We start from the raw sequence: 24,910 nt of genomic DNA on the forward strand, positions 1-24,910 counted from the left end.
ACTCTGCAAGAGAATTAACTCTAAATTGGGTCCTCAGTGTAACAAAACAGGGGATTCATCTTGTTCACCTTCAGCACAGAAAAGGAGGCAAAATATCCCCCTGCAAAGAGAACTCTTCTCCACCAAAAAATCATCTCCTTCAAAATATTGAAGCCAAGTCCCAGATTTCAATTTTTGTAAGACGTTTTATGGTTAGCATCATACCTACCAACAGTTATCCTTAAATAGTTCAAGAAGATGTGAAATGGTATTACACATCATCCTGAATATTCAGAACATCAGATAATCAAAATTTCTCATCTCAGAGGGGTCATTAGGAAGTGCAGGTCTCACTTCTAAATTGTAACTTCCAACCACTACGGATCATTCTAGCAAATATACCCAACTATTATGTTTATCCCACAGCCTAAGTCATCTCCCAAATGACTACTGGAGCCTCCAGTTTCACTTGTTATCTCTTTGGTGGTGCAGTTATGCATGAACATTAATAATAGCATAAAGGAAACCAAAGTTATTAAAAACATCAAATAAATGGGATTTATTCCTACAAAAGCAGTTTATATGAGGTAAGGCATTAAGTTTTGACATTAAGTGTAAAGTAACATCCATTTTCAATTTTAAAACCCCTCTTTTAAAATAAACCTATAATTGCTCCACAATGTTTAGTTATTCTTGATGTGCTTCTTCCACATCCTCAATTTCTATTTCAATTTTTTTAAGTATAGAGGATGTACATTAAACATGACAAAGGAAAGATGCTTTTTAAATCAACAGCACCTCATCTGAACTAAAAGCATCAGTTATTTTTTGCAGAAATCCACTCCCTCCACTTGAAAGCAAACATTAGCACATCTTGATACACTTTCCAATACCTTGAAAGTCTGAAAAGAAACTCACATATTTTATAAAAATGAGTCTTGACAGCACATAACCTCTTTGCTTTATTCCAGCATTTAACCAAATTTGCAAACAGGTAACAGTGGAGAAAGCAGAATGGATAGCACACAACACAGCTAGGAAAATTCATAGCGTGGACTAGTGGAAAGAAAAACTAAAACTACTTTTACCTAAGTTCTTAATTCACATTAAAAATTAAACCCTACACCTGCCACAGAACAGTCTCACTAAGTCTGGCTAATCTTCAGGGTAACTGGATATGGCAAAAGGAAGATTTATTTACATATCTTAACACACAAACAGCCCAGAGAAACTGTCCCATATACCACAGACACATTGCTCCAAAATAGGTTCCTGAAATAAAAAAGAAAATTCGAAATCCTTAAGAAACAGGAACCAGGAAAAGCTCCAACCAAAGTTTTACTTTCTGATGCTTGCGTGCCTTCCCTCTGCTCCCCGTTATGTAAAACGCTTGAACACAACACGCTTAAAGCAATCTCGCCCAGTAATCTCTAGCAGGGAGCTAAAGGATGCAGGAGCTTTTTCACAAAATCTGTCTTCAAGCCATCAGCTAAATATTCCACAATCCACGGGTAACTGCCTGCAATGAAACAGCATGTTCTATTCTGGATTTGGGACCTTGCAGCTTTAACCAATTATTTACATAGTCATGAAGAGCAGCTTGAATTTTGGAGATGTTGCTGCAGGAGATCTCCACCAGCAAGAGCTGTCACGGAGCTCCTGGGAGGAGGGAGCAGGAGGGTAAAATGATGGATAAAATGGGAGTCAATTGGAGGGGACCCCTTGCCCAAATCACTTCCCAAGTGCAGCCTTGTGGTGTAATTGGGAGATAGGGCACTACCAGAACCTACAGCAAAACAGCACTGGAGTCCAAGAGGAAGGTGGACTCTAACCATAAGGGAATAATACTGGAATTTTCCCCACTTTGATGTGCCTTGGCAGAGGAATCCGGTGCAGTACAGAGCCCTGAGGCTCTACATTTTGCAGGGAAAACGAAAACATTTCTAATGCTGCAATGAGAAATGCAGAAGTATTTTAAGCAAAGTGACTATAACACAAAAAGAAGAAAATAATAATCCAACATTTTCATGCCCTGTTCTATACATCTTATCTATCTAAAGAGTCAGTTCCCATATACAAAATAAGAGAAGGATGGACTCTCATATTATGTTTCACAAGTTCACTTAGGAATATAATAATCCTCACCTTTTTTTGTTACATATTTTAAATAATTAAGCAACGAAAGTTCCAGATACCCATCCGCAGTATAAAGCACAGCTTGTGCCCTCAAGGCAAGCTCCATGTAGACCAGCCCTGCCTGTGTTCTCTGATAAAAGAAGGCAATCACTCTGAAGGAACTGTCACCATTAATGTCACTGTAACAAGTGCTTTTGACATCTCACCAACTTGAATTGCCAGAAATAAAAGTTAGAGAAAGCAAATTTCCCTCTGCTTGCAGAAGAACACTTTATTATGAAACCTTTGAAACCAAATTTCCACTGGCCAGGTGCTGTAATGTTCTGGTCACTTCTTCTCAAGGAAGCATCGAGTACCTGTTTCTGTGTCATTGGTTCCATTCCCTAGAGCGAGCTGTGGAGGTGCAAGTGACAAATGTCCACTTATACAAAGCAAATGAATCATGTCACCGTGCTCCTGTGCAACCAGAGCCCAATGGAGTTTCAAATCTCCTTCTAAAACTTATTTTTAATAAATAGTTCCATTCTAGAAGTCTTACCAAAATTTAGCCAAATCTCAGCTGCTTTCCCTTGCCACATACCTTGTTACAAATGTCAAACACTGAAACATCTGAGTTCTGCCTCATCTCACAGACTGTAACACATCCAATTTTCAAGCCCCTTGCCTGTCAGGGTGCAAGCTGTAAATCCAGAAACCGTGGGACAAGCATTACATATCACCTGTGCTGGCTGGTTTGGAACTTGCTGCCCAGGAGGTCCCAAGGCTGGGTAGGAGGTTCTCACCCTCTATTTATACCATGACTGACAGCCATGCCTAGAGGGAATCCTTTCCACTAAACCTAATTGTTTTACTGAAATGCTGCCAGACACCTCCATCACACCCCTGATGTGCCAGGAGGAATTATAGCTTTTATTTGCATTTCCTGAAAATAGCTCAGCAGTGCATGCCAAGATGGGGATCCTGACATTATGCACAATTTGGAAGAGGCAAGCTATCAGTTATCTTTAAACAAAGCACTGTTCTGCTTTCTTTTAAGAAAGAAGTTATCCTGTATTCCAAGAGAGGGACAGTTAACTGTAGCTACCACTTCAAGGGCATCCCAGACAAGAACAATCTTTTGTAAAGATCTAAATTTCCTGCCAGAAGTACACAAACAGGAGTGATGTCAGTTGAGATCACTGTTTACTTTGGTAAGTAGTTGTTGAATGTTCTTTTATGTGGACATTGTCTGTTTTTACCTTTTAGCATCAACCAGAAGAAAATATCCTTAAAATGGGAAGTGATGTTTAGGTTGCAGTGCACTGGCATATACCATGCAGCTACATTAAATAATGGATTTCATAGCATAAATTATATAAAACATTTCTCTTGCCAATTATAACACCATTCATGTGATAACCAGAAAATGCATTTATGCATATAATAAATGTCAGTGCTTTTGCCCCATCTACAACAACACCTCACATATCCATTTCTCCCATAACAAAATATTTTCCCAAAGAAAGCAACTGACACATCAATGCTGCCATTTTCACTCTGATGTTATTAATGTTATTTATCACTAATAACAAATAGCAAGTTTAAGGGGAAAAAAATAATACATGCAATAGAAAGAGGCAACAAGATACATATTTCTGGGCTAAAATCAACTCATTCAATAGCACTTGCAGGACTTACTTACACTGGCACACAGCAAAAATTCTCAGTTTTGTCTTTCTTCTACAGACACACTCTGTTATTATTCCCAAATGGAACACAAATTTTGTCTCCTTGAACAGCATGGCCAGCACATGAACAGCTCTGTTTGCTTTTCAATTTCTCACACATCCACTGCCGCCTCAGCCAACTTGAGCTTGTTAAGCCTCCTTCCCAGGCTGTTTGCTTTGTTTCAGATTTCAAAGCACAGTGATCTTCCCTCACACTGGGTTTTGCCCAGTGGTTGTCCTGTGCTCTGCTCACCCTTCTCAGACTAAAGAGCAGAATGAGACCCAGTGATGTGATTGCTGTTGCACTGGACTGGGTACCAGCATGCAAAATTTTCTGATTGATGATACTTTGTGTGACCTGTCATGTTGTAACTTCCCCTAAACAATTTGGTAAATTGGCATTATGCAAGGATAATAACTGGAGATCTGGAATGGGATTTATTTCTAGTCTTTCATAGGCCAGTGGCACAGAGATCAATACTCGTACAAATATAAAAGGAATAAATTCTTTAAAAAGAAAAGCATCGGTCAGAATTCCAGGTACTTTCTGCTTTACTGAATGGCAGGCACAGTTACAGTTTAACTTGCAGTGGATTAAAGCAACACCCAGGGGTCTCTCACAGAGGAGCATGCAAGCACTTTCTAAACAGCTTACACCCATACTGGTATCACTTCAGTATGTTTCAGCATATACCTCAGCTCAACTGATCTATCCTAGCAAAGTGTATCCCTGCAGAGAAAATACATTTTTTAGGTTTCTTGTCAATGCACAAGCAAGTGTGTACATGATGAATTAAGCTACGGAGAAATAAACACTATCTGGTTTATTGTTTTGCCTTTCCCAGCAATCAGAAGTCCATTATCCTCAATGAAAGGCCAATAAAAGTTAGAGAAAGAGAACATTTCATTACCCACACATTATTTCATAGGTACTTGCTGCCATACTGATAATTGAGGCCTGAAAACCAGGTTACTTGAACAGCCAGTGGATTACAAGTCTATCGAGAATAGTTAGTAACAAAATTAATATTCAAGCCCTGTATCCTATTAGGGCATTTGTTCTCATTTGGGATTTACAACTTATTTACCTGATAGGCTTTCTGCAGTGGAAGACAGTTCACAGTTCATAACTTGAAACTTCATCAAGGCAGCTCCCAAAGAGAACGATATCAGTGGGATTTTAATCAACATGGCAGCATGCCAGAGGAAAATACTAATTTTCATATACCTGGTAGGGTAAATAACAGACTATTCACTGGACTAGGAGAAAATGGGAAAAGTTAGCAAGTGCCAGAGTGGGAATATGTTGGGTGATTTACTCTTTTCCCCTCATCCCCTGAAAAGACTAAAATCATGTAATTCACAAAACTATTTTTCTGACAGCCTGAGTAATAGCGTCCTCTGCTCCATTTTGTCATAACTCTTTAGCTGGTCTCTGCTTCCAAATCTGGGTGTCTGCTAATGTCTGCTGTTTCAACCCTAAAATATTACCAAGATACACAAAAGCTGTGTCTGAGCAGAGTACATGGAATAAGGTATCACTGCAACACAGTTCAGCCATCCATGCCTAAAATAATGATCAAGTAAAAACTGCTGTACTTCCCAAACCACAGATGAAGTTTGGGAAAGCAGATTGACCATCCCCTGGACAATGTCCCAGGCTGAACTTCAGACCTCCAGTACCTGGAGGAGTGAAGGAACCTGCCCCACACAACCTTTCTCTAGGAGTCACACCTGCAGCCTTTCCAATTCCTCCCTGCCACAGAAATGCCCTGACATCACCAGCACCACTTTTTGAGTAAACTTATCACTCACAAGCTCATTAATCACCTCTTAAAGAGCAGAATATAAATACTTCAATAGAAGGTGACACCAAATAAAGCAACTGACATATCAATTGTTCATATGTGAGCAAGAGCTCCTTACACACTTGTATCTGCCTTGTATCATACTTCAGTCCTTTAAGGACTATAAATTTTCCTGCATATCCATTCAGACAGTTACTGATAAGCTTACATGAGAACAGCCAGCTTTGAAAATCAGGGTCTGATTTTGAGATCATGTTTAACTTGGACTAAAATTACAGCAATTATGAATGCATGGAGTTTTTTTTCAAAAGCATCATTAAACATAAAAGATCAGACTGCTCATTTGCTGATTTTCTAGATGTTTCTTAATGTTTTGCTCTCTTTGCAGCATGTGATCTTCCCTTTGGAAAAGATACAGGGCAAATTCTGCAACTTTTCTGTCCAAAACAGCAGACAAAGCACAGCTGCCATTCCAAGGCATTTCCAATGAAACTAAGGTAGGAGACCAACTCTCACTCTTAAAGCAGAGGCAAACCATAAGCAACTCACCTGGCCCTGAGGGCTTCTGTGCGCCAGTCAGACTAGATCAGATGCAGCAAAAGAGCAAAAAAGATGGAAGAGACAACTTAAAACTCCAAATGCTTTTCCAAAGCTCACCCAGCAAAGTAGGTCTGGAGCAGAGTGACACTGGCAGCACAGGGGAGGGAGCAGGAGAATCAAGGCACAACTGACTTGATGAACACAAAGCTGAAAGTAGATGGTGCTCCTCTCAAAATCAAATTGAAATCTCAGTTGATAAAAGAAACAAGACAAGAACAACTGCAAACATGGCTTTGTTGGTGGACATGGAAGCAGCTCCAGGAGTTTTGGCTGTGCCAGCAACACCATTTTATTTCATGACTCTGTGCGTGGTCTCATCAGTAAGCCAGTGAAAACAGAAGCACTGAGTGACTGAGTGATAATGCCTTTGCCAAGTCAGAGGTTAAGGCACGTGCTTCAAAAAGAAACTGGTGCCTGGCAAGGGACTCACAAAGCTACACTAACTTCTTCCAGCACCTCATACCTCCCTGTTTAATGACATTAGTACAAAGAAACAGATGTATCCCCTTTAATCGGTCCCATTAAAAAAAAAAAAAAAAGGAAAAAAGGTTCATCACAAAAACACTCAAAACCCTAAAAAAAGTATGCTATTCCAATTTTATTTTATTTCTTCTGCTCTCCCAAAAGCACAGCTAGGAGGGCCTTAAAATTTCTGAAGCACTTTCTTTAATCTGCATTGGCCTTTTCTTTCTACATGGCAACATATTTTCATTAATAAGCATATTTTAACAAAATAATTGGCCTACAAAGGTCCCTGAAAATGAAACAGCTGGAAGAGCTAGTGAGATTAGAATTCCAGTATTAATGAAGTCTGGAAAAAGAGTGAATTGCTTCAGGGAAGAAACAGGCTTGGTCATTTTGAAACAGAATTTTATCCAATTTGCTGTTCAACCTTTTTTGGAGGAAAAAATACAAACAAAGGTCTAACCATGTGTTGTAGACCACATGTAGCATTAACACATCATTTTAACCTTCCCCTCCAGCCATAGAAAATAATCAGAAAAAAGATTTTGCCCACTTCATCAAAGTGTTTTAGGAACTATTCTGTTCTTGCAAGGGCATTATTTCAATTCTTTAAACATAGCCACAGAAAATGGCAATAAAATAATGCAGCATAATTAAGGTTCTATAGTCTTCCTTTCCTAATGGTCTGCTGACCTGACAGCTTCACTCAGGTACTGAAAATCCATTCTTCCACAGCTTGAATCTACACAAAAATTGTAGATTCTGGAAAGCATCGCCTTCTGTAGCCTTTTTTAACAGCTATTCAATAATAAAACCAGATTCTCAGTGATAGTGACACTCACTTCCAGTTGCTCAACAAGGCCAGATAAAAGTGTGGTGTCTCTGAAGAACCCCTCATAGCTGAAGACTCTTCAAGCTCTGAACAGACACCTGAAATCATCCTTTCCTCAGGACAGTAGTGAAAAGAAAATATCATTGCACTAATTGCTATATAATACAGCAATTTCTACTCCCTTGACTAGATTACTTACAATAATCACATTATCAAACCTCTTTATCTTCACTACATAGGTATTAGCCCATGGCTCATTCCCCTGCGTGTCATGGCAATCACTACAAACCCTTTCTCCAGAGCAAAAGAAAAAACAAAAAATATATTTTAGTCCATGAAACAAAGTTTTAAATAAGAGTCAGAATATTCATCAAGATATTTTTCAGTGTTGGCCCAGAACACCTGATTATTTACAGACAGAAATACCACCGTGCAATGACAACAAACGTCCAGCATAGACATGAAAAATCTGCAATGTTTTGGGTTTCCAGCTGCAACTGCAACCCAGACTGCTCAGAAATTTAGGTTCTAGAAAGCACTGCAGAGCATGTCTGACAGGCAGACATCATCACTGCCAGCTTAGGCTGAGACTAAACCACGCAACACACAAGGGTTCTGTTATGGATACTGCAACCTCCCAGCCACGCAGCTCCAGGGCTGGTAACAGCTTCTCCTTTCCCCTAACACACCAGGATGACAAGCAGCAAACAGCATCGTTTTTCCAAGTGGAGAGTACATCTTCATCACTTCTCTCTTGAGAATTCTGTCACTGCCTGAGGCACAAAAGAACAAAATACAAAAAGGCAGAAATACCCAAAAAAAGTCAAGTTCTCCTGCTTCACGTAAAAAGGTAAAGATACTTCTAACTTCCGGGGAAATATTATGTTCTTTTCTAGGAGATGAGGCTTTAAAAGTGTTTAGAACATAGTTTGCCATATTCCAACAAGAATTTCCAAGGCTGATGAGCAGAGTCTTTGACTGCCTGATAAGGGGTACATCAGGATCCTACTCCTCCCACTTCACCTTTACCAGATCTAATATTTATATAAGCCTGACTGGATTTGGAGGCAGTGTTATTATACTGCTGCATGGTAACCTCAAGCTTTCTGTAAATGTAAAGAAGAATGTAGAATTAGAAAGAACATGCTCATCCTTCTTCATTGACCAGTTTCCATCATAACATTAGCCAGTTCTTGCCATTCCTGAGCTTCTTCATTTTCCATCTAAATACCATTCACCTCTTTCAATTTCCCACCCAAGTTTCAGTTGTCTGACTCATTTTATGCTGTTTAATCAGTTTTTCTTCTTCCTGCATCCAGCCACCACATCCTCCTCCCAGGCTCATTTTTACAGATTAAACAAAACCAACTTGCCTCATCTCCTGGAGGTGAGACTTTCATTCCCTGGTCACTGAATTAACAAATTTCTAAGTTCATTACAGGATCAGGACTTTTTAGAAGGTGGCAGACATTATTCCAGAAATTTCTCTATTTCTAATAGCTGCACTGATAGAAATTAGACACAGGAACATCATTCCAGCTTCTGGCCAAAAAGCTTTTGCTGTGTTCAGCCAGTCCTTAACAAGATGTTACAGCTGGGTCCTGTTAATGCCATTCCTGTTTTACCCAACTATTTTTTCCTAAAATTTCTATTTATACAGCCTAAAGATGATAGATTTATATATATTAATACTTCAAATGACAAAGTTTACCTAGAATATACTAAACTATAAATTGTGGTGCTGTAAACAGGCAAAGTATGTCTGGGCTGTATTTTTAATCAAAATACAATGCAATGCAGTGAATTCTCCATCCTTCTTTTAGCTATAGTCTTAACCTCAGAAAATTTCCCACCCTGGTCAACAGACATAACTAATCAAAAACTAGAATAAAAAGCCACAGTGAGCAGCACAGATTTTAATCCTATCCACCCAGTCATGGAGAGAACTGCTAAAATCTGGGTTAATCCTTCCAATCCTTAGTCAGAAATGAAAGTCTGTGCAATTGAAATAGTATGCCAGAATTAGATTTGCTTGTGCTAAGGATTTGATTAAGCCAAAAATTAAGATCTGAAATAGCTTCAGTTAAAACCAAAGTAGTGCATTTCCACTGACAGATATTATAATCCAAAAGAGTCGTCGTACTGAGACCAAACTCATAACTCTTCTCTCCACAGGAAATTAATTTGGGACAAATCCCAGACACACTGATTTTCAGATAGTTTTGTCAAAAAAAAAGGAAAAAAAAAAAGCTTTTCTCCAAAGTGATGATGACAACCACTGGACTGGAATGTCATGAATAAGGAACCGTCACGTGTGAAGAAGACCACAGAAATAAAGACAATTACTTATATTGACCTTAATATGAAGCAGATTCTCACAAAAACTGGCAATTTTAACTACTTTAAGTTTGTTACTGCCCTCAAAAACATGACATTTTACATTAGATATAAAATATGCATCCCACATCTGTCTACCTGTATTGGGCAGGGATTGACTATTCTCAGCAAACTGAGATCACACATGTCAACATAGGAATTTTTAAAATGAAGAAGGGAGGTTACCACTCTCGCAGGAGCCATTTCACTTGAAGCCTCTTCATCATTTGATTAAAGCCTGCACAAATCTAAAATATTACAAACAGTCTGCATTTGCTGCTGCTGCCAGACTTCAGCCTTGTCTATAGACAATTTACGTCAAGGCTGAATTTGATGGTTGTTTTCTTGTTGGAGTTAGATGAGAGATCACTTCAGGACCCAGAACACCAGTGATCCCCTTGAGCCTACAAATGCCACGTCTGTGCACTCGTGTGACACATCACACTGTGCAGGCACCAGGGGAGCCAAAAGCAGAGTGGCAGCAAAACTCTCAGTTACAAATATTTAAGGTGTATAGTAACAGAATAATAGAGGGAAATATTCAGTTGTATTCTCCATGTCAAGATAGCCAGAGGTTTCAAGCAGTTGCATAAGCACATTTCTGTTATCTTTGTTGCTCCCAAGCTCGAAGCTTTTACTCAGGCAAGGCTCTTTGAAGTTACTTTGGGAACTGGCTCTCTGCAGATGGAAAAAACAAATGATTAAACCAGCTCAATAGGGAGCCAAGCTTACTGTACATACTTGATTTGAAAAGAAACTAAGGGAAGGAGAATTTTTTTTTTAACACAAACTAGAATGCTTGTTAAGAAGGAAAATATTCCACCATCCGAGCTGAATTAGAAAAGCTACCAGAATTTTTAACTGGGTGGAATATGCAAATGAAACCTCAGAATGACCCAGTAAGGCAGAAACCTAGCTATCAAAATGAAGTTTAAATAAGTCAGTGTATAATAATCAGGTTTAACTCAAATTAAACCAACCAGCTTGTCAACAGGGTATTTCACTAGCAATCCAGTAAATCATGAGACAGAACTCCCCAAGTGCAGCCCCTAACAAACCAAATCATTCCTTTAGCCAGAGATTGCTCTTCTTAGCAGAAAATGCTTTAAGTCTATTGCATGCTTGGCCTTTCTATCTCATATTACAAGATATTACAAGACTATGTCTGCATCTTTATGGCTGTTACATAAAGAACATACTAAGCCCTTCATTTGAAAGAAAAAAACCCCTTCATTATCTCTTTACATGTCAGCATTGAAATTTTCAGGAAAGGCAATTAAATAAGCATTAAAGGACTAATTATTTAAAGCATTTGCTTACTTTGCACTTGCTCTTCATCCTGTACTTCCCAATGAAATCAATCACACCAAAGTCAGGATTCCACAAGCAAGATTTTTGCTTTCCATGTGGACTTGTATATGACCTGCACACTATCTTTTCCTCATGGCAGTTTGTTCCTCAGCTTTTAGAAATGCCTTTGCTGACCTAGAGAGCTTTCTTCTGCATAACTTATTTAAAACTAAGGTTTTGCATGCCTATAACCTACTTTGTACAGTTAAAAAAATGCAGCAGAGTGTTGGAAATGTGCAGAGTTCATTCTTATTTTAGCTTAAGTTTCTCGCTGTTGTCAGGCAGTGTCCACTGAGGGCTGCACTGCAGCTTAACAAATCAATGGGACCTACACTGGAATAAGGAATGCTGAGCTGGACTGTTACACTCTATTATTGCCTGAAATCTCTCCCTATTTAAAGATCTTTGCCTCATACTGTAAAAAAGGTTCATCAAAAACCAACATCTCTTACGCCAGGAGTCATCTCATACCAGGAAGGAGTCAGAAAGAATAAATTAAAACAATTTAAACAAGCACTCTAAAGATTGGTAAGGCTTTCAATGACCACACATACTGCAGGTGACAGCTGCAACCACAAAATTCCAACACGTTCTTTTAAAATTTTATTCAGACATCATGTGAGATCTGATTTTTATGAGAAATTGGGAATGTCATCGGAAATATCTGTATATAGTGAGTGTATATAGTGAAAATACCCGTATATAGTGAGAAGACATTGAGCAACGGTTCAGGATTTTATAGCATGATTTTTCTTTTATTATTTGCACCTGTCCTAAGTCATCTATTTAGTGTCATTTTTTCACTGATCATTGGAAATATTTCAGCTACTCTTATACTATAAAATAGTGATGGATAGCAAAGAGCAACAGGAATGTGAGAGATTGCAAGCCTGAAACCTGAGGAAGGTTAGAAAAGGTGTGACATTATTTTTGCAGTTGTTAAGACTGGTAAAAATGACAGGATAAGTATATCTAGAAATGGCTATGAAAATATTTTTTTGTCTTTTTCTAACCCAGAGTGTGGAGGGGATCATGTAATTTGTATTTTCCCCTCCACAAGTAAGCTCACCCCACAAAGAGCCCAGGCTGTCCTTGCCTGGCTCTCCCCTGAGCTCTGTTCTCTGCAGACACTGCTCATTTTCAGCCTCATGATCCAACCAGATGTTAGACAACATCAGGATTTATGTTATTCAGGATCCAGAATTTGTTCAGTGCATGTAATAACAATTTAGGTACCAAGTGCCAGTGAACCTGAGCCTCAGAACGGTATTTCTAAAGCAATAACACAGCACATTCACATAAAGGGCAGACTGCAAAATTCGCAATCACCTAAGACAGTGGGAAGAAATTTGCTTTCATATTTTTTCCTGTCAATCCGTCCTTGCCACAAGTATTCTAAAAGCCCTAATGGGAGATGCAAAATTCAGAACTGAATTAAATAATAAAAGGGAATTATTAATATATTTTGAGACTCCAGTTCCTAAATAATGCAAGGTATTAGGCACTCCCACAAAGCACCTGAACAGAGTGAATATAGATGCATAGAAAAAAGTATTTATATTACTACAAATCATAGAATTAGTGAACACTCTTTCCATTTTTATAGAAATGAATGTTTAAACAGAACAGCATCAGTAGCCAACCAAGGGCACAGCAAAACAAGGGGAGGATTTTATTTCAGGAAAAGCCTATAACAGACTCCCCGTCTCAGAGGTTATACTAAAGGAAAAAAAGAGGAGCAGTGAAATTTTAAATTGCCTTAGAATGGATACAAGCAGACACTCCAATACATCAGTTTCCAGATGGTTAACTCCAGCCCAGACTCCCCACACTGCAAAAGGTAAAGCAAGAACCTCCCTGTGCAAGTATCTAAAGTAGTCAATGAATGCAGAAGGAATGACTTAGGACTAAAAAGCATTGCCCAAAATCCCAAGGTCAGGAACCCTGAAAAGAGAGATGGAAACTGTTCAGAATTTTGAGTAATTCTGGTTCTCATACTGTTTTTTCACAAAAGAGCACTTCCATCACTAGTTTTTATTTCTGTTTTATCACCACCTCAGTTTCCCACCAACACTGCCCTCACTCACCTGGCTCAGTTTATACTCCTTTCCTCTGTTTCCTGCTCATTAAATAAGAAGAGGTTTGGCTTAAATTCATAGTTTTTACTATGTTCTTGAGACTCCACAGAATTTTTATTTTCTCCAATTAAGATGATTTTAGCAACTGTCTTCTGTGCTCTGTGAACACTGAAAGAGTCCCAGCATTCCTAAAATTCAGGGATACAGAATTTTAGGCTGAGAGGTGTATTCCCTCCTACCCACCTTTGCTTCTACTAGAAGTAAATTAAGGCAAAAAATGAAAATAAAAAGCCATCCTAACTAGCATGACAGTCAAGTATGAAGTGCAATGGCAAATGGATGGGGAGCAGCTGAAAGCTCCAGCAGAGGAGGGGGATTGGAATCAGCTTCTGGGAGAAGGAGATGGGCAGACAATGGACTGGGTAAGGAAAATCCTGTCTAAGAGCGAGTGAAGAAAGCAAGTATTTCTTTTTACAACTTCTGTACCAGTTTGCTGCTACACAGTTATGGGACAGAGCTTAAAGTTTACATGCTAAGCAGCTGAGCCATGCACATCTTGCTCTGGAACCCAGATTCCACAAAAGGAATTACCAGCCTTTTTGCAGATAACAGAGAGGAGGGGATGGCAAACAGATCAAAACAAAATAAAGAACAGGGTTAGTTTGTTTCCTATAAAAATAGTGTGACTGCTGAAAATAAACCAGATCATCCTAAATGGTACTTGACTAGAATACAGACACATAATTCATAATTCTGGCATTTGTTCTCTTATGATGAATTCACAAGCCTTATCTCATCCCAATTAGGTACTTCATAAGCTCTGATGCCTATATCAACACAATTTACTCAGAACTCTTAATTAGCCTCACACACAAAAAATAACATGCAATTTGTCTGGTAATTATATGTTTCTGTAACTCCTAAAAGCAACTTGTTACTTAGAAGAGATTACCTTAATTCTATTTTCTGTCATACATAATTTGTTGCAAATTTTTTTGAGCTGAAAGGTGGCTATAAAATCCCTGCTCTTTCTTCTTTCATAGTAGTTCTACATACACAGTGTGTTTCCACTAGACACAAAATCAATGCAGTGAAAACAAAGCAGTCCTATTGCTAATTTAGTCACATGGAAAGGCAAACTGCTCGGCACAAATAGACAAAACTTTCCATCAATAAATTTAAAGAAATCTTGAACCAAAAGTTAGGACACTAAAAAACTGTCACTGGCAAGAAAAAAAAAAAAGATAAGCAGCTTTCCACTCAGCAATCCTTTGAATGAAACATGTTTATAGAAATATCTTGCTGCAATGTGCACAAAAGGCAGGTTATAAATAGCCACAAACAGTGAGCAGAGGCCATGGAGCAAGACCAGCACTGGAGCTCTCAGTCATGCTGCAGCAAGGAACTTGTGACAAGGAAATGGTTCAGCCTATCTTCATTAAGAGCCTAGAAGGAAATTACTTTCCCAAACCTATGATGGAGACAGGAAGCCCAAAACACTGACTGGGGAGTCATGTGGTAATGAAACACCTCTCCAAAAATGCTTACTCAAAATGCAAATCAAGGGATACACAAAGTTGAGAGGTCTTGATCTGAAGAAAATCCAAGCTACTCCAGAATGGCTGGATGTGATCCTGCTGGGAAATCACATTTCTGTCAGCCAATGCAGCACACCAAAGCACCACCACCTGCAGGCTCCACCCAAGGAGTAGATAAATCATTGGAAAATATTAAAAGCATGAAGATTACCACCTGTTTTTCTCTCAGCCTTCCTTCTCCACCTTCCGCAAGGGAATCCAGGAAAAAGAAGGGAGAAGAGCTTGCATGTATACCAAAAATCACAGACCTTGATTTCTCAGGGCTGATCGCACCCAAATAAGACACAAAAGATGTCCAAAGAGATGTCTTTCTTTCAAAAGAAATTGAGACTGATTTGGAGCTGTATGCAGAATATTACAATGTTTTAGTCAACTCTCATCTAGAACCTTTTAATGTGTTTCTCAGTGTGTTACAGCCAGAAGGAAATGTATCTCTGCTTTGAATTTGCCCATCCAAAACATGTTCATCTTACTAAGCAAGATTGACCAATATACAACCAAATGGAGTTACTGCCATGCTCTACAAGTTTATGACCAGTCGAACCTCAGATATGTTGCTGGATTTCCTAAATTTAGTTCAGTCTCTGTAGCTGTTGAAGAGGAGAACAGAAAAGAAATGGATTATACAAGCCATCTACATATGTACATTCATGAATTATTTCTTTAATCTGCAAGTGGAGCTGAAAGAATCGGTATGCAAATAAAATCTTAGTCTCAAATTTGGACTAGAAATGGTTCCTTTTTCAAGAGGTTTAAATCATTCACAAAGGTTGATCAGGGAGCCCCATTTACCCCTCAGCCCAGGAGGCCAGAAAGGACAAACCTTTCTCCAGAGGAATTTTGTTCTTCCCCAAATAAGAGAGAATTTTACACCTGGAACCTGCTCATCTCCCCAGATACTGAGACATTTTGATCCCTTAAGCTTCATGCGTATGGAATGTACAGAAAAAATTGCTATAGGGAAAGGAGACAATGTTAACTGCCTATCATAAACTTACAGCAGCGCGGCACCAACCAACCCCATCAGCAACTTGGAATATCATATTTGCATAACAGCAAAACTCATTTTCCTAATGGCTGTTCAGCTTTTATACTACCTTTCTTCTGCACACTTCAATTTCTCTCCAAACATTCCCCCTTCTAACCAAGCACTCTTATTTCCATCTCTGGTTTCACAGAGCCTGTGAGTTTCACCTTTCCCTGACCCAGACTATCAACTCTCAGGACAGACAGGATTCATCCCGCATTTCCCAAAGGGCACCAAACGTTTTCCTTGAAAGAGTGGGGAGACAGACATTATCCCTGAGCAGCAGAGTCCCTGCAGGGTCATCAGGGCCCAGCTGGGTGTGCCCCTGAGGGGCTGGGCTGATGCACTGAACCCACCGCAGCTCTGCGGGCAGGGAACTGAACCACGCGCCGCTTTACACACTGCGCCTCCAGCTCATGCACCTCAACTGCAAGCACAGGGGTTTCCTCCTAAGGACATTAAGTCTAAATCTAATATAAATAGCCAATGATGCTGCTGCAGCTTTATGTATTTATTTCAGTGAAGTACAGAAGAAAATATCTCAAGGATTTAAACAAACAATATGGTGACAGATGGTGTGGAGACAATCCAGGCTGGGCTCTCTCAGTAAAATCCACACAACTTCATAGCTCCAGGCAAGAGCAAAGGAGGAAGGAGGAGGGAAGAGGGGAAGGGAAAGAGTACACACAAACCAGATGACCACAGATTTGTAAAAAATAAAAGCTACAGTCTGCAAATTCTTTCTGTGCATCTATTCAAAGCCCTCTGTACCATCACCACGTAGGCACATCTATCCCAGAGTCTCCCAAGCAAAAAAAATTATAGAGAAATTCTCCAAATTAAATTGTTAGTTCAAAGAAGTGACAAAACACACTAATGAACTGTCTATTCAAGTAATCTAAACATCCTCAAAAATAATTAATAGATGAAACACAAAAAAATGTGTTTGACATTCTATCAAAGCCCTTCTGTTCTGTGCACTGCATAATTTTAGACTTTCAGGTACATTCTCTGGATAATTCTAATTGCCAGAAACTTGCTATGTATTTTGTAATGGCCTATAATTATTTTATAGCTTAAAAGGAATAATTTTTAATTTTGTATTTGAGAATGTTCTTGGAAAAAAAAAACCAAAGAAATCACCAGGAGTTTCTGGAAGCTGAAAATCATGCTGAAGGTCTTGTGTCCTACTTTCACAGCCCAGGAGTCTGTTGTGTTGCAATTACCCACAGGCAGGCAATAGTTTGGAGAGATTGCATGGGTGATCTACAACAGGGACTTTCCAGCAGTTTTAAGATGTTGCTGCTCAAAACAAAGATACTTCAAGACTTCTATTTCCAAGGTAAAACTAAGAACAGTTGGACGAGAAAGAAAACAGTACCTTTGAGATGAAAATATACAGCTTACTGCAAAGGACTAAAGTGAAGCCAAACTCCTCTCCCCTAAATGAGTGGAGTGTGGAAACCAGCCCTGCACCCTCAGCTCAGCTGCAGCTGTAAATATAAGTAAACTAAGATATCAGGAACTTACCTACATGTAAACTGCATGAAAAATCAAGCAAACTCTAGAAGACTTCAGTTTCCTATAACCTTCTCATTAGTTACCAAAATTCCTAATATTTTCAAAACTATCTTCCTTCTACTTTGGAAAATTAAACTAAATATCCCTCCCTTGAGCTCCATAAGAGTGACAGTTCAAGTCTACTCTTGCAGTATTCCAGAAATCCATCCATGTTTTCCTTCACTGAATTAAGAGGGATAAGCTTTCATGAACAAGAGAAGGAGGAATAATAAAATCACTTCTAGGAAAATTTATTGCTAGGAAAACCCTTTAGTAAAAGGAGTGGGAGAAAGAGAGCAAGAAAGCAAAGCTCACATCATTTATATAATGCTCCTCTGAGTTCCAAGACCCAGCTGAAGGCAGCAAACACTCCCAGCCATGCCAGCACAGGAATGGCAATGTCTCAACCAGGAGGCTCCATCCCAACCACCTCACCCTGGCACAGCACTGCCTCCTGAGGAGGAAAAACACGGGATATTGCATCCACTCACTTCATTCTCCTCAGCAGGACCAATCTCAGGCATGTTTTTAACCATTTCAACTGATTACAAAATGTGTAATTGCAGAATGTGCAAAAGGTACTGCCACAGATTACATTCTAGGTCTAAAAATCTTATGGATGTGCAAGATTTTCTTAAAAGTACATATAGATTGGCTTTATGGATATGGACAAGTAAACACAGATTTGCAAGGAGGTCAGTGCTACATTCCTATTGCAGCTCAAAATAAAAGTTAGAATATCTGAAGGTTATTCTTCCCATAGGGACCTTTCTACAGCTAGAAAGGAAGAAAATCAAATTCAATTGCTTCTTTAAATGAATCAGAAGCTGGAAATATTGTGTGCAACAGACTATGTAGTAGTGCAAGCTACTATGTCTAGACCTGAAACAGCAGTTATATGAATACAGCTATTTTTGCACTAAAGTATTTATTAACCTGTGGTTTAATCTTCCAAACAGTAACAAAGCCAATGTGAGTATCATGCTCAGATACATAGTGCCATACATATCAGCCATCAGTAAGGGGGGAATGAAAAGTTGCTATTATAGAAAATCTTAAATTTACAGTTTTCTATAATGAAATACAGAACTGCTTTTACAAGCCAACTAAACAGGCTGGACAGAAATCTACACATGCATATGGCAGACACATGAATTAATGAGCACATTCCATGTAATATGACCTCCAGAAAAGATTCTACAACAAAAACAAATACAATATCCCCCTGCCATCCATCAAACAATATTGAAGCATTAGGAGTTGAAGCACACTTACACATAGTACAAAAGTTAAGTGTGGGTTTTGAACCTCTTTTGGTCCTTTAGAGAATCACTGTGCCATGGAGATATTTAGCAAAAAGCTGGAGGATGTGTGGAGGAACTTTAACATCTAAGTCACATATGGATAAGGGAGCAGAAATGCTCCAGAGCTCGGAGTCTGGGGGGGCTCTGATCACAGCTGCTTAGAGCTCTGGCTTGCACAAGTGCAGCACAGTTTTGTGCCTCTCAAATGAGCTAAAACAAAGCAACTCCAGCTATACCTATAATGAGGTGAAATGACAAGTAATGCAAACATCTTCAAGTGTTTCACTAAAGTACCTAAAAAATCACCACGAATGGAACGAAAGACTTGAAAGCAGAGTTTCACTCGGTGCTTATTAGCAATTAGATGCGAAGCTGATGAAGTGTCCGGCAGAGCCCCGGGGCCCAGGGGATGGGCTGAAGGTGAGCCAGCAGTGCTCCCTCTCGGCGGCACAGCCCAGCCTGGCTGCGGCAGCCGCTGCTCCAGGGAGGGACTGCTCCCCCCGCAGCACCCAATGGCCACATCTGCAGCCCCCTGTCCTGTCTGGGTCACCCCGTACAAGACACCGATGTATCCAAGGAAGCCCAAAGCGCAAGGGCTGAAGGAACCTTTTCCCCAGGAAAGCGACAGGTGAGGAGCGCTGTAACTGCAGCCGGCAATGGCACTGAGAGCTGGACTCAGACTCACAGCAAAAGAACAAAAGCCTGTGGTATCAAGGGAAACTCTAATGAGATAAAAGGAAAATATTTGCATGGTGAGAGAGGTTAATTGCTGAAACAGATTGCCCAGAGAGGCTGTGGTATCTACTTCCAGGGAGATATTCAAAACTTGACTGGATGATCTGATTTCAATATTAGCTCATCAGAGAGCAAGGACTGGGTTAGACAACCTCCAGGAACCCTGTCTAACCTCCAGGGCTCTCATAGAATAATTCTGCAATAATATATAGCACTTGCCTTTTGGAAAAGCAGTTAATTATTTTGCATAACATTCCCAGATCTGTTTCAAGAAGTATCACTTTGTGATAGCCCTTCTGTAAAATTACCCTCACCCTTAACACTTCTTGACTATGTTATAACTGTGAGTGTTTCCACAACAATAAAATGCCTCAAATTATGTCTTTCAGAAAGACTTCTGGAAACATTTAGGTTTGCAACCAGCAAAAGCAGTATGGTTCAAAGACACTAAATATTCCTGGACATATTTACAATACATAGGGATAGTTTTCCCATATGTGAAGAAGTCTTTTAGCATTGACACAGAACTAAGCATCTTGTTCTGTTTTTTTTTAAAAAAAAGGTATCACAAATACTACCATTATAATCATAGCATGTGGTGAAACACAGGTAACTATGTTTGAAACAAAATGCTCAAGTCAGAAAGCAGTTCCTAAGCAATGTTTGTGTTGAGACGTCTCAAATGTCAAGAGATACAAGAAGAATAAACAGCCAGCCTGTTTTCAGCATCCTCCAAGGGATGCTGATGCACAGCAGGCTGGCACAGATGCCCCAGACAACTCTCATCTTGTTTCAGCAGACTCTCCCACATCTGAATATGTTTGAAGTGCGTGGCAGAACTGGGGACCAAAGCCAAGGAGCAGCACATTGGCAGGAGAGCTCCTGCCAAGAGCAGGGGATAAAATCAGCTGTGGCACTGCCCAAAGGGCATCTCTGCAGCACAATCAGGATCAGGAAAGTGCCATAAACCCCCAGGTGTCCCATTGGTTTATTGGTAGGGTTGATATCAGGTGAAAAGAGATCAATGAGTTCAGAAAACATTCTGGTTTGGTTGGCTTCACATGCCTGTCTATTTTCCATGTCTGAATCATGCAAAATGCCTCCTCAGATGGTGCAGGCAAACTCTGAGCAAACTGAAGCAGAGCTGGGCTGGCAAAGGAAGCAGTCTAGACAACACACCACTCACCCCAGATGTTCAGACAGGGACACAGCACTTCAAAAGCTCTATGTCCTGCGTTAATCACTGCAAACTCCAAATATGGCCATACCTCATTCTTGGAAATATAAAACAACTTTCTTTTTTTACAGATATGGGTCTTCAGTCAAGATTCACATTGACAATATTTATTAGCCACAGAGAATATGGTAGCTTATCTCCTCTAAGTCATTCAGTGAAGTCTTCAGCAGTATAGAGCATTATAAATGAGTTCCCATTCCTGTGCCCTCAGTTTAGTTGAGTTCAGCATCACGTAACAACCACCTGGCACAGAGCTCATAGGATAAGGACATAAATGAAATGGCCTTATTAGAGTGCCAGAGCACTACATCCACAAGCAGGAGTAGGACCAAGCACCTTTTGCACAGTCAGGCATCTCAATGCATGAGACAAAGCAGGAGACTTAAAATAATCTTCACAAGTCAGCCAACACCTCTGTGTGCCAGCTAAAATCCTGACAGAGACTTGAAACACTTCATATTTCCAATCCTTCTCCCTCAGATTTCATCTCCCTGCCTTTATGACAGCACTGTGAATTTCAACTTCATCTCCAAGGAATCCATTCCTAAATGAATGGTTAATTGAGTGACACCTGCAAGTCTCATTACTGAGATGTTCCAAACCCCATTGCAAGACACTGCACATTGCAAAGGTCAGGCTGAAAATTAAGGCAATATTAGTTGCATGAACAAACAATTCCTTCACCCAATTCAAGCTACTGAAGACTGCTCTGTTAGATTGTTTTTAACACACAAAAGACAATTTTGATTTCCCAAATGGAAATCTTAGAAGCTAAATTTCAGCAGGAAAGTTTGCTAATAAAACTTTGATAATCCCTAAAATAAATGGCAGTGATACAATAACGATAATATTAGCATACAGTGAAAATAGTAATAATTTACTGAGACAGAAAAATAGACTGTTTCATTTTCTAGAGGCTCTTACATAAAAGTAAAAATAGATCTGTATCAGTAACATCCTGCATCTGCTACCAAGAGTGATGATGATTCTGTAAGAATTTCTTCCAGTGTTTCATCACTTAGCCCTGGCTGAGATCAAGTGTTCTTACACTGGCAGACACAGTTAAGTGAAATATGTATCAAATAGAAGCACTAAATACATATAAACCCAGCTTTAAAAGGCAAGTAAATCTGCACTGTAATTTAAAAGCACATGAAATAACTGCCTCTGTAATTTGGTCACTGCAATTGCATTTGAGATAGCAGCATTGACTGTAATGATCTTTCTGTATAAATCAAGATGTCAAAGCCATTGTTATAGGATCCCTGCTATAATTCAGCACTTATTGTCCTCCCTTGTATGACAAGTTCTATAGGAACATTATTCAAATAAGAGAATAAGAGAAACAGACCTCTTATCCCAAAGGAAAAAAGTCTATTCCAGAGGTAAAAAGTTTCCAAAGTTCAAAGCTGATTCCTCAATCATAATTAACTCTGCTTCTTTTCCCCCCAGCTTCACAAAATAATACATCTGGACCACTTCCTTTTCCGATGTGTTCAGAGAGCCCTTTACTACTCAAAAGTCACTCTTAAGAAAAAATAATAATCAATGAGTAAGGAATTCTAAAGCATAGAAATACCAGGAAATAAGTTAGAATTCACATTAAAGATGCTCAAGTGCTGGCAAACCAGTGGCTTCCCACATGTGCACTCTCTTGGAGCTCCCCTCTCTTACACCACACTGAGCTCCTCTGAGTTCCAGAGAGGCAGAGCCCCCAGCAGAGCTGAGCCCTGCACTCAGCGCCTGTCTCAGGAGCAGCAGGGAGCACCTCTCAAAATCAATGCTGCAGTGCCAGCAAAGAGCTCTTAAAAATCCTTACAGCATTAAGGAACTTGGAACATGAGTCACTTTCGCTCTTCCAGTCTCACAACAGATTACATAAAAATATGTTTTCCAACAAGACCATTTATCATTATCTCCAGATTGCAGACAGCCCTTACTGGATTTTCATGAACTACAGTAGCAAAGTTCAACTATCCATTTAGCAAAAATCTCATTCAATGAATTCATGGAATGCAGTGATTCAAGTGTGCATGACTACTTAATTCAGATGCTGTAGTGGACCACTAAAGTCTGGCTTATTATTGTCCTATTATTACTGTTGCACCCTGATACATTCAGGTCCATCTATTCCTTGCTATTTCTCATAAGCACCACAGAACATCTGCTTATAGTTTTACATCTTATCCTCAAAATCATTTGATGATCCTACTATTAGGAGGCTGTTTTTACATGTATTGATCATATTAGCTATTGAAGTTTTTTAACTGACCATCATTCCATGTGCTGGAGAGTAATATCTCATTAGGGCTGCTTTGATAGTGTTAGAAAGTTGAGTTTCAGGCATGAACCCTGAAATATTTCTGAATATTTGATGAGCCATCAAAGACACCATTATGCATACTTTTTCAAGTACAGAGAGACAATTAAGAGCATCTTTTTTGAACTTGCTTGTAGCAATTATTCATGATAGACACCAATACAATGAAGTACATCAGAATAGCAAGAGCTCTTAATAAATTTTCCTACCTTATCTGCCATTATCATGGAGGCCCCGCCATGAATTCCAAGAATTGGAATAGAAGTCTGAGATGAAATAAAATCCAAAATCTGAGCTACTGCCTCCTGATCAGTGTCATCTCCAAAAACCACTCCATGGATCTTGGTGCCTGACATCAAGTCACAAACATGCGTTATGATGCTTTTAGGGTCAGTCTGGTTCACAAGAAGAGTCACGACATTGATATCAACAGTCAGGTCTGCTGACATTTCCCTGGTCCAGAGAGCTCTGATATCTCTCTCTGTTATGTGCTTGGTCCTTCCCAGAATCACTGCAATGTTCAGGATGGGATAATTTTTCTCTGCTCCACGAACAAGATCCAAAGGTGCCAGAAGAGCTTGGAGTACCAGGAGAGCACAGCCAATTTTCCTCATCTTTGCCAGCTTTATCCCCTGTAAAAGCGATCACAATGCATAAGAAGAAAGTAGGGAAAAATATATATACTGCATATCTTCAAAGAAGGTTTTAAACAGAAAGCTTCTGGGCATAATGCAAACTTTAGCAGCTTTTTATAATGCATCCTTCACCTTAGTTCCAAGTCAAGCCTCTTATATCCTATCAAAAACTTGGCTTGATGACAGTATTACAGCCGGCCTTCCACAAGCAAGGCAAAAACTGTAGCAGAAGTTCAGAGAAAAGACCCATTAAAATTCTTCCTGGATAGCCAACAAAATGAAAATGACTGACATTTTAAAAAAATACATTCTCATCCTTCTCTTTAACCTTGCTGTGCTAAAATAGGTAAAAGCAATCTTTTTCCATCCAGAATATTTTCCTTCATCCTGGACATCTATTTAAACTTTAGTCATGGTCTATCAGAGAGAGGTATTTTAGCCCAAAATGAGAGAAGTGAGCCAGAGGTCTGCTGGAAACCCCAGTTCACACACTCCATACATCTCACAGCATCCCAAACTCATGCTGTTTTATTTCTGAGGACCCCCCCCAGGCAGCTGCTGCTTAAGGAATCCTACTGCATTTTGGAACAGATTCAAAAGCACAATATTCTATCTTAATTCTTCTCTGTCCTCTCAAGCAGCATTCAGAACTTGAGCATCTCAGAACTGCTGATCTCGGACACAAAGTTGTCCCTAGCGTTGAAGGGGAGGGTGTTCCATAAATGAGCATCACTGCACCGGTTACCTCACGTCTTCACTGAGTCTCTGTAGGGGGCTGAATATAGACGGAGTAGGATGGGGAGAGAGATGAGCCACAGAAGGGATCTGAGCTATCTGAAGGAGGGAGAAGGAGAGCAGGTCTGACTCTGCAAGATCTCCCCCTGTTTCTGTGCCCCGGGGGATTTCCACCCCCACAACTGGCTCTCCGCTAGCTGCAGGAAGGGAGTCCCTGTGCCACATCAAGCCAAGCTTGTTGCAGAGCGTCACGCAGAGCACACAAGCGGGGCTGTCCAATCAGGGGTGGCATTTTCCACATCTCCCCTCTCATCCCGCCAGCCCTATCCCCATCCTCAGCCACAGCCGCCTGCTGCTGACACACACAGAGCCAGACACGGGCTTGCAGCATCGCCCCCTCCTTTCGGGGCACTCCACAGAGCATCTAAC

General features: G+C 39.8%; 1 protein-coding gene across 10 annotated transcripts in view; it reads right to left on the reverse strand.

Annotated features, from left to right (window-relative positions):
* GRIN2A (glutamate ionotropic receptor NMDA type subunit 2A) overlaps positions 1–24,910 on the reverse strand; it is a 185,526-nt gene that overhangs the window by 130,547 nt on the left and 30,069 nt on the right. For all 10 annotated transcript variants that reach the window (XM_064726408.1, XM_064726410.1, XM_064726407.1 and 7 more), the window contains one exon: positions 23,321–23,743. In XM_064726408.1, coding sequence (XP_064582478.1) covers positions 23,321–23,725 — 405 coding nt within the window. In that variant the 5' untranslated portion in view covers positions 23,726–23,743. The remainder of the gene's footprint in view (positions 1–23,320; positions 23,744–24,910) is intronic.

Source organism: Zonotrichia leucophrys, chromosome 14 (assembly GCF_028769735.1).
Source record: "Zonotrichia leucophrys gambelii isolate GWCS_2022_RI chromosome 14, RI_Zleu_2.0, whole genome shotgun sequence".
Classification (NCBI taxonomy): Eukaryota; Metazoa; Chordata; class Aves; order Passeriformes; family Passerellidae; genus Zonotrichia; species Zonotrichia leucophrys.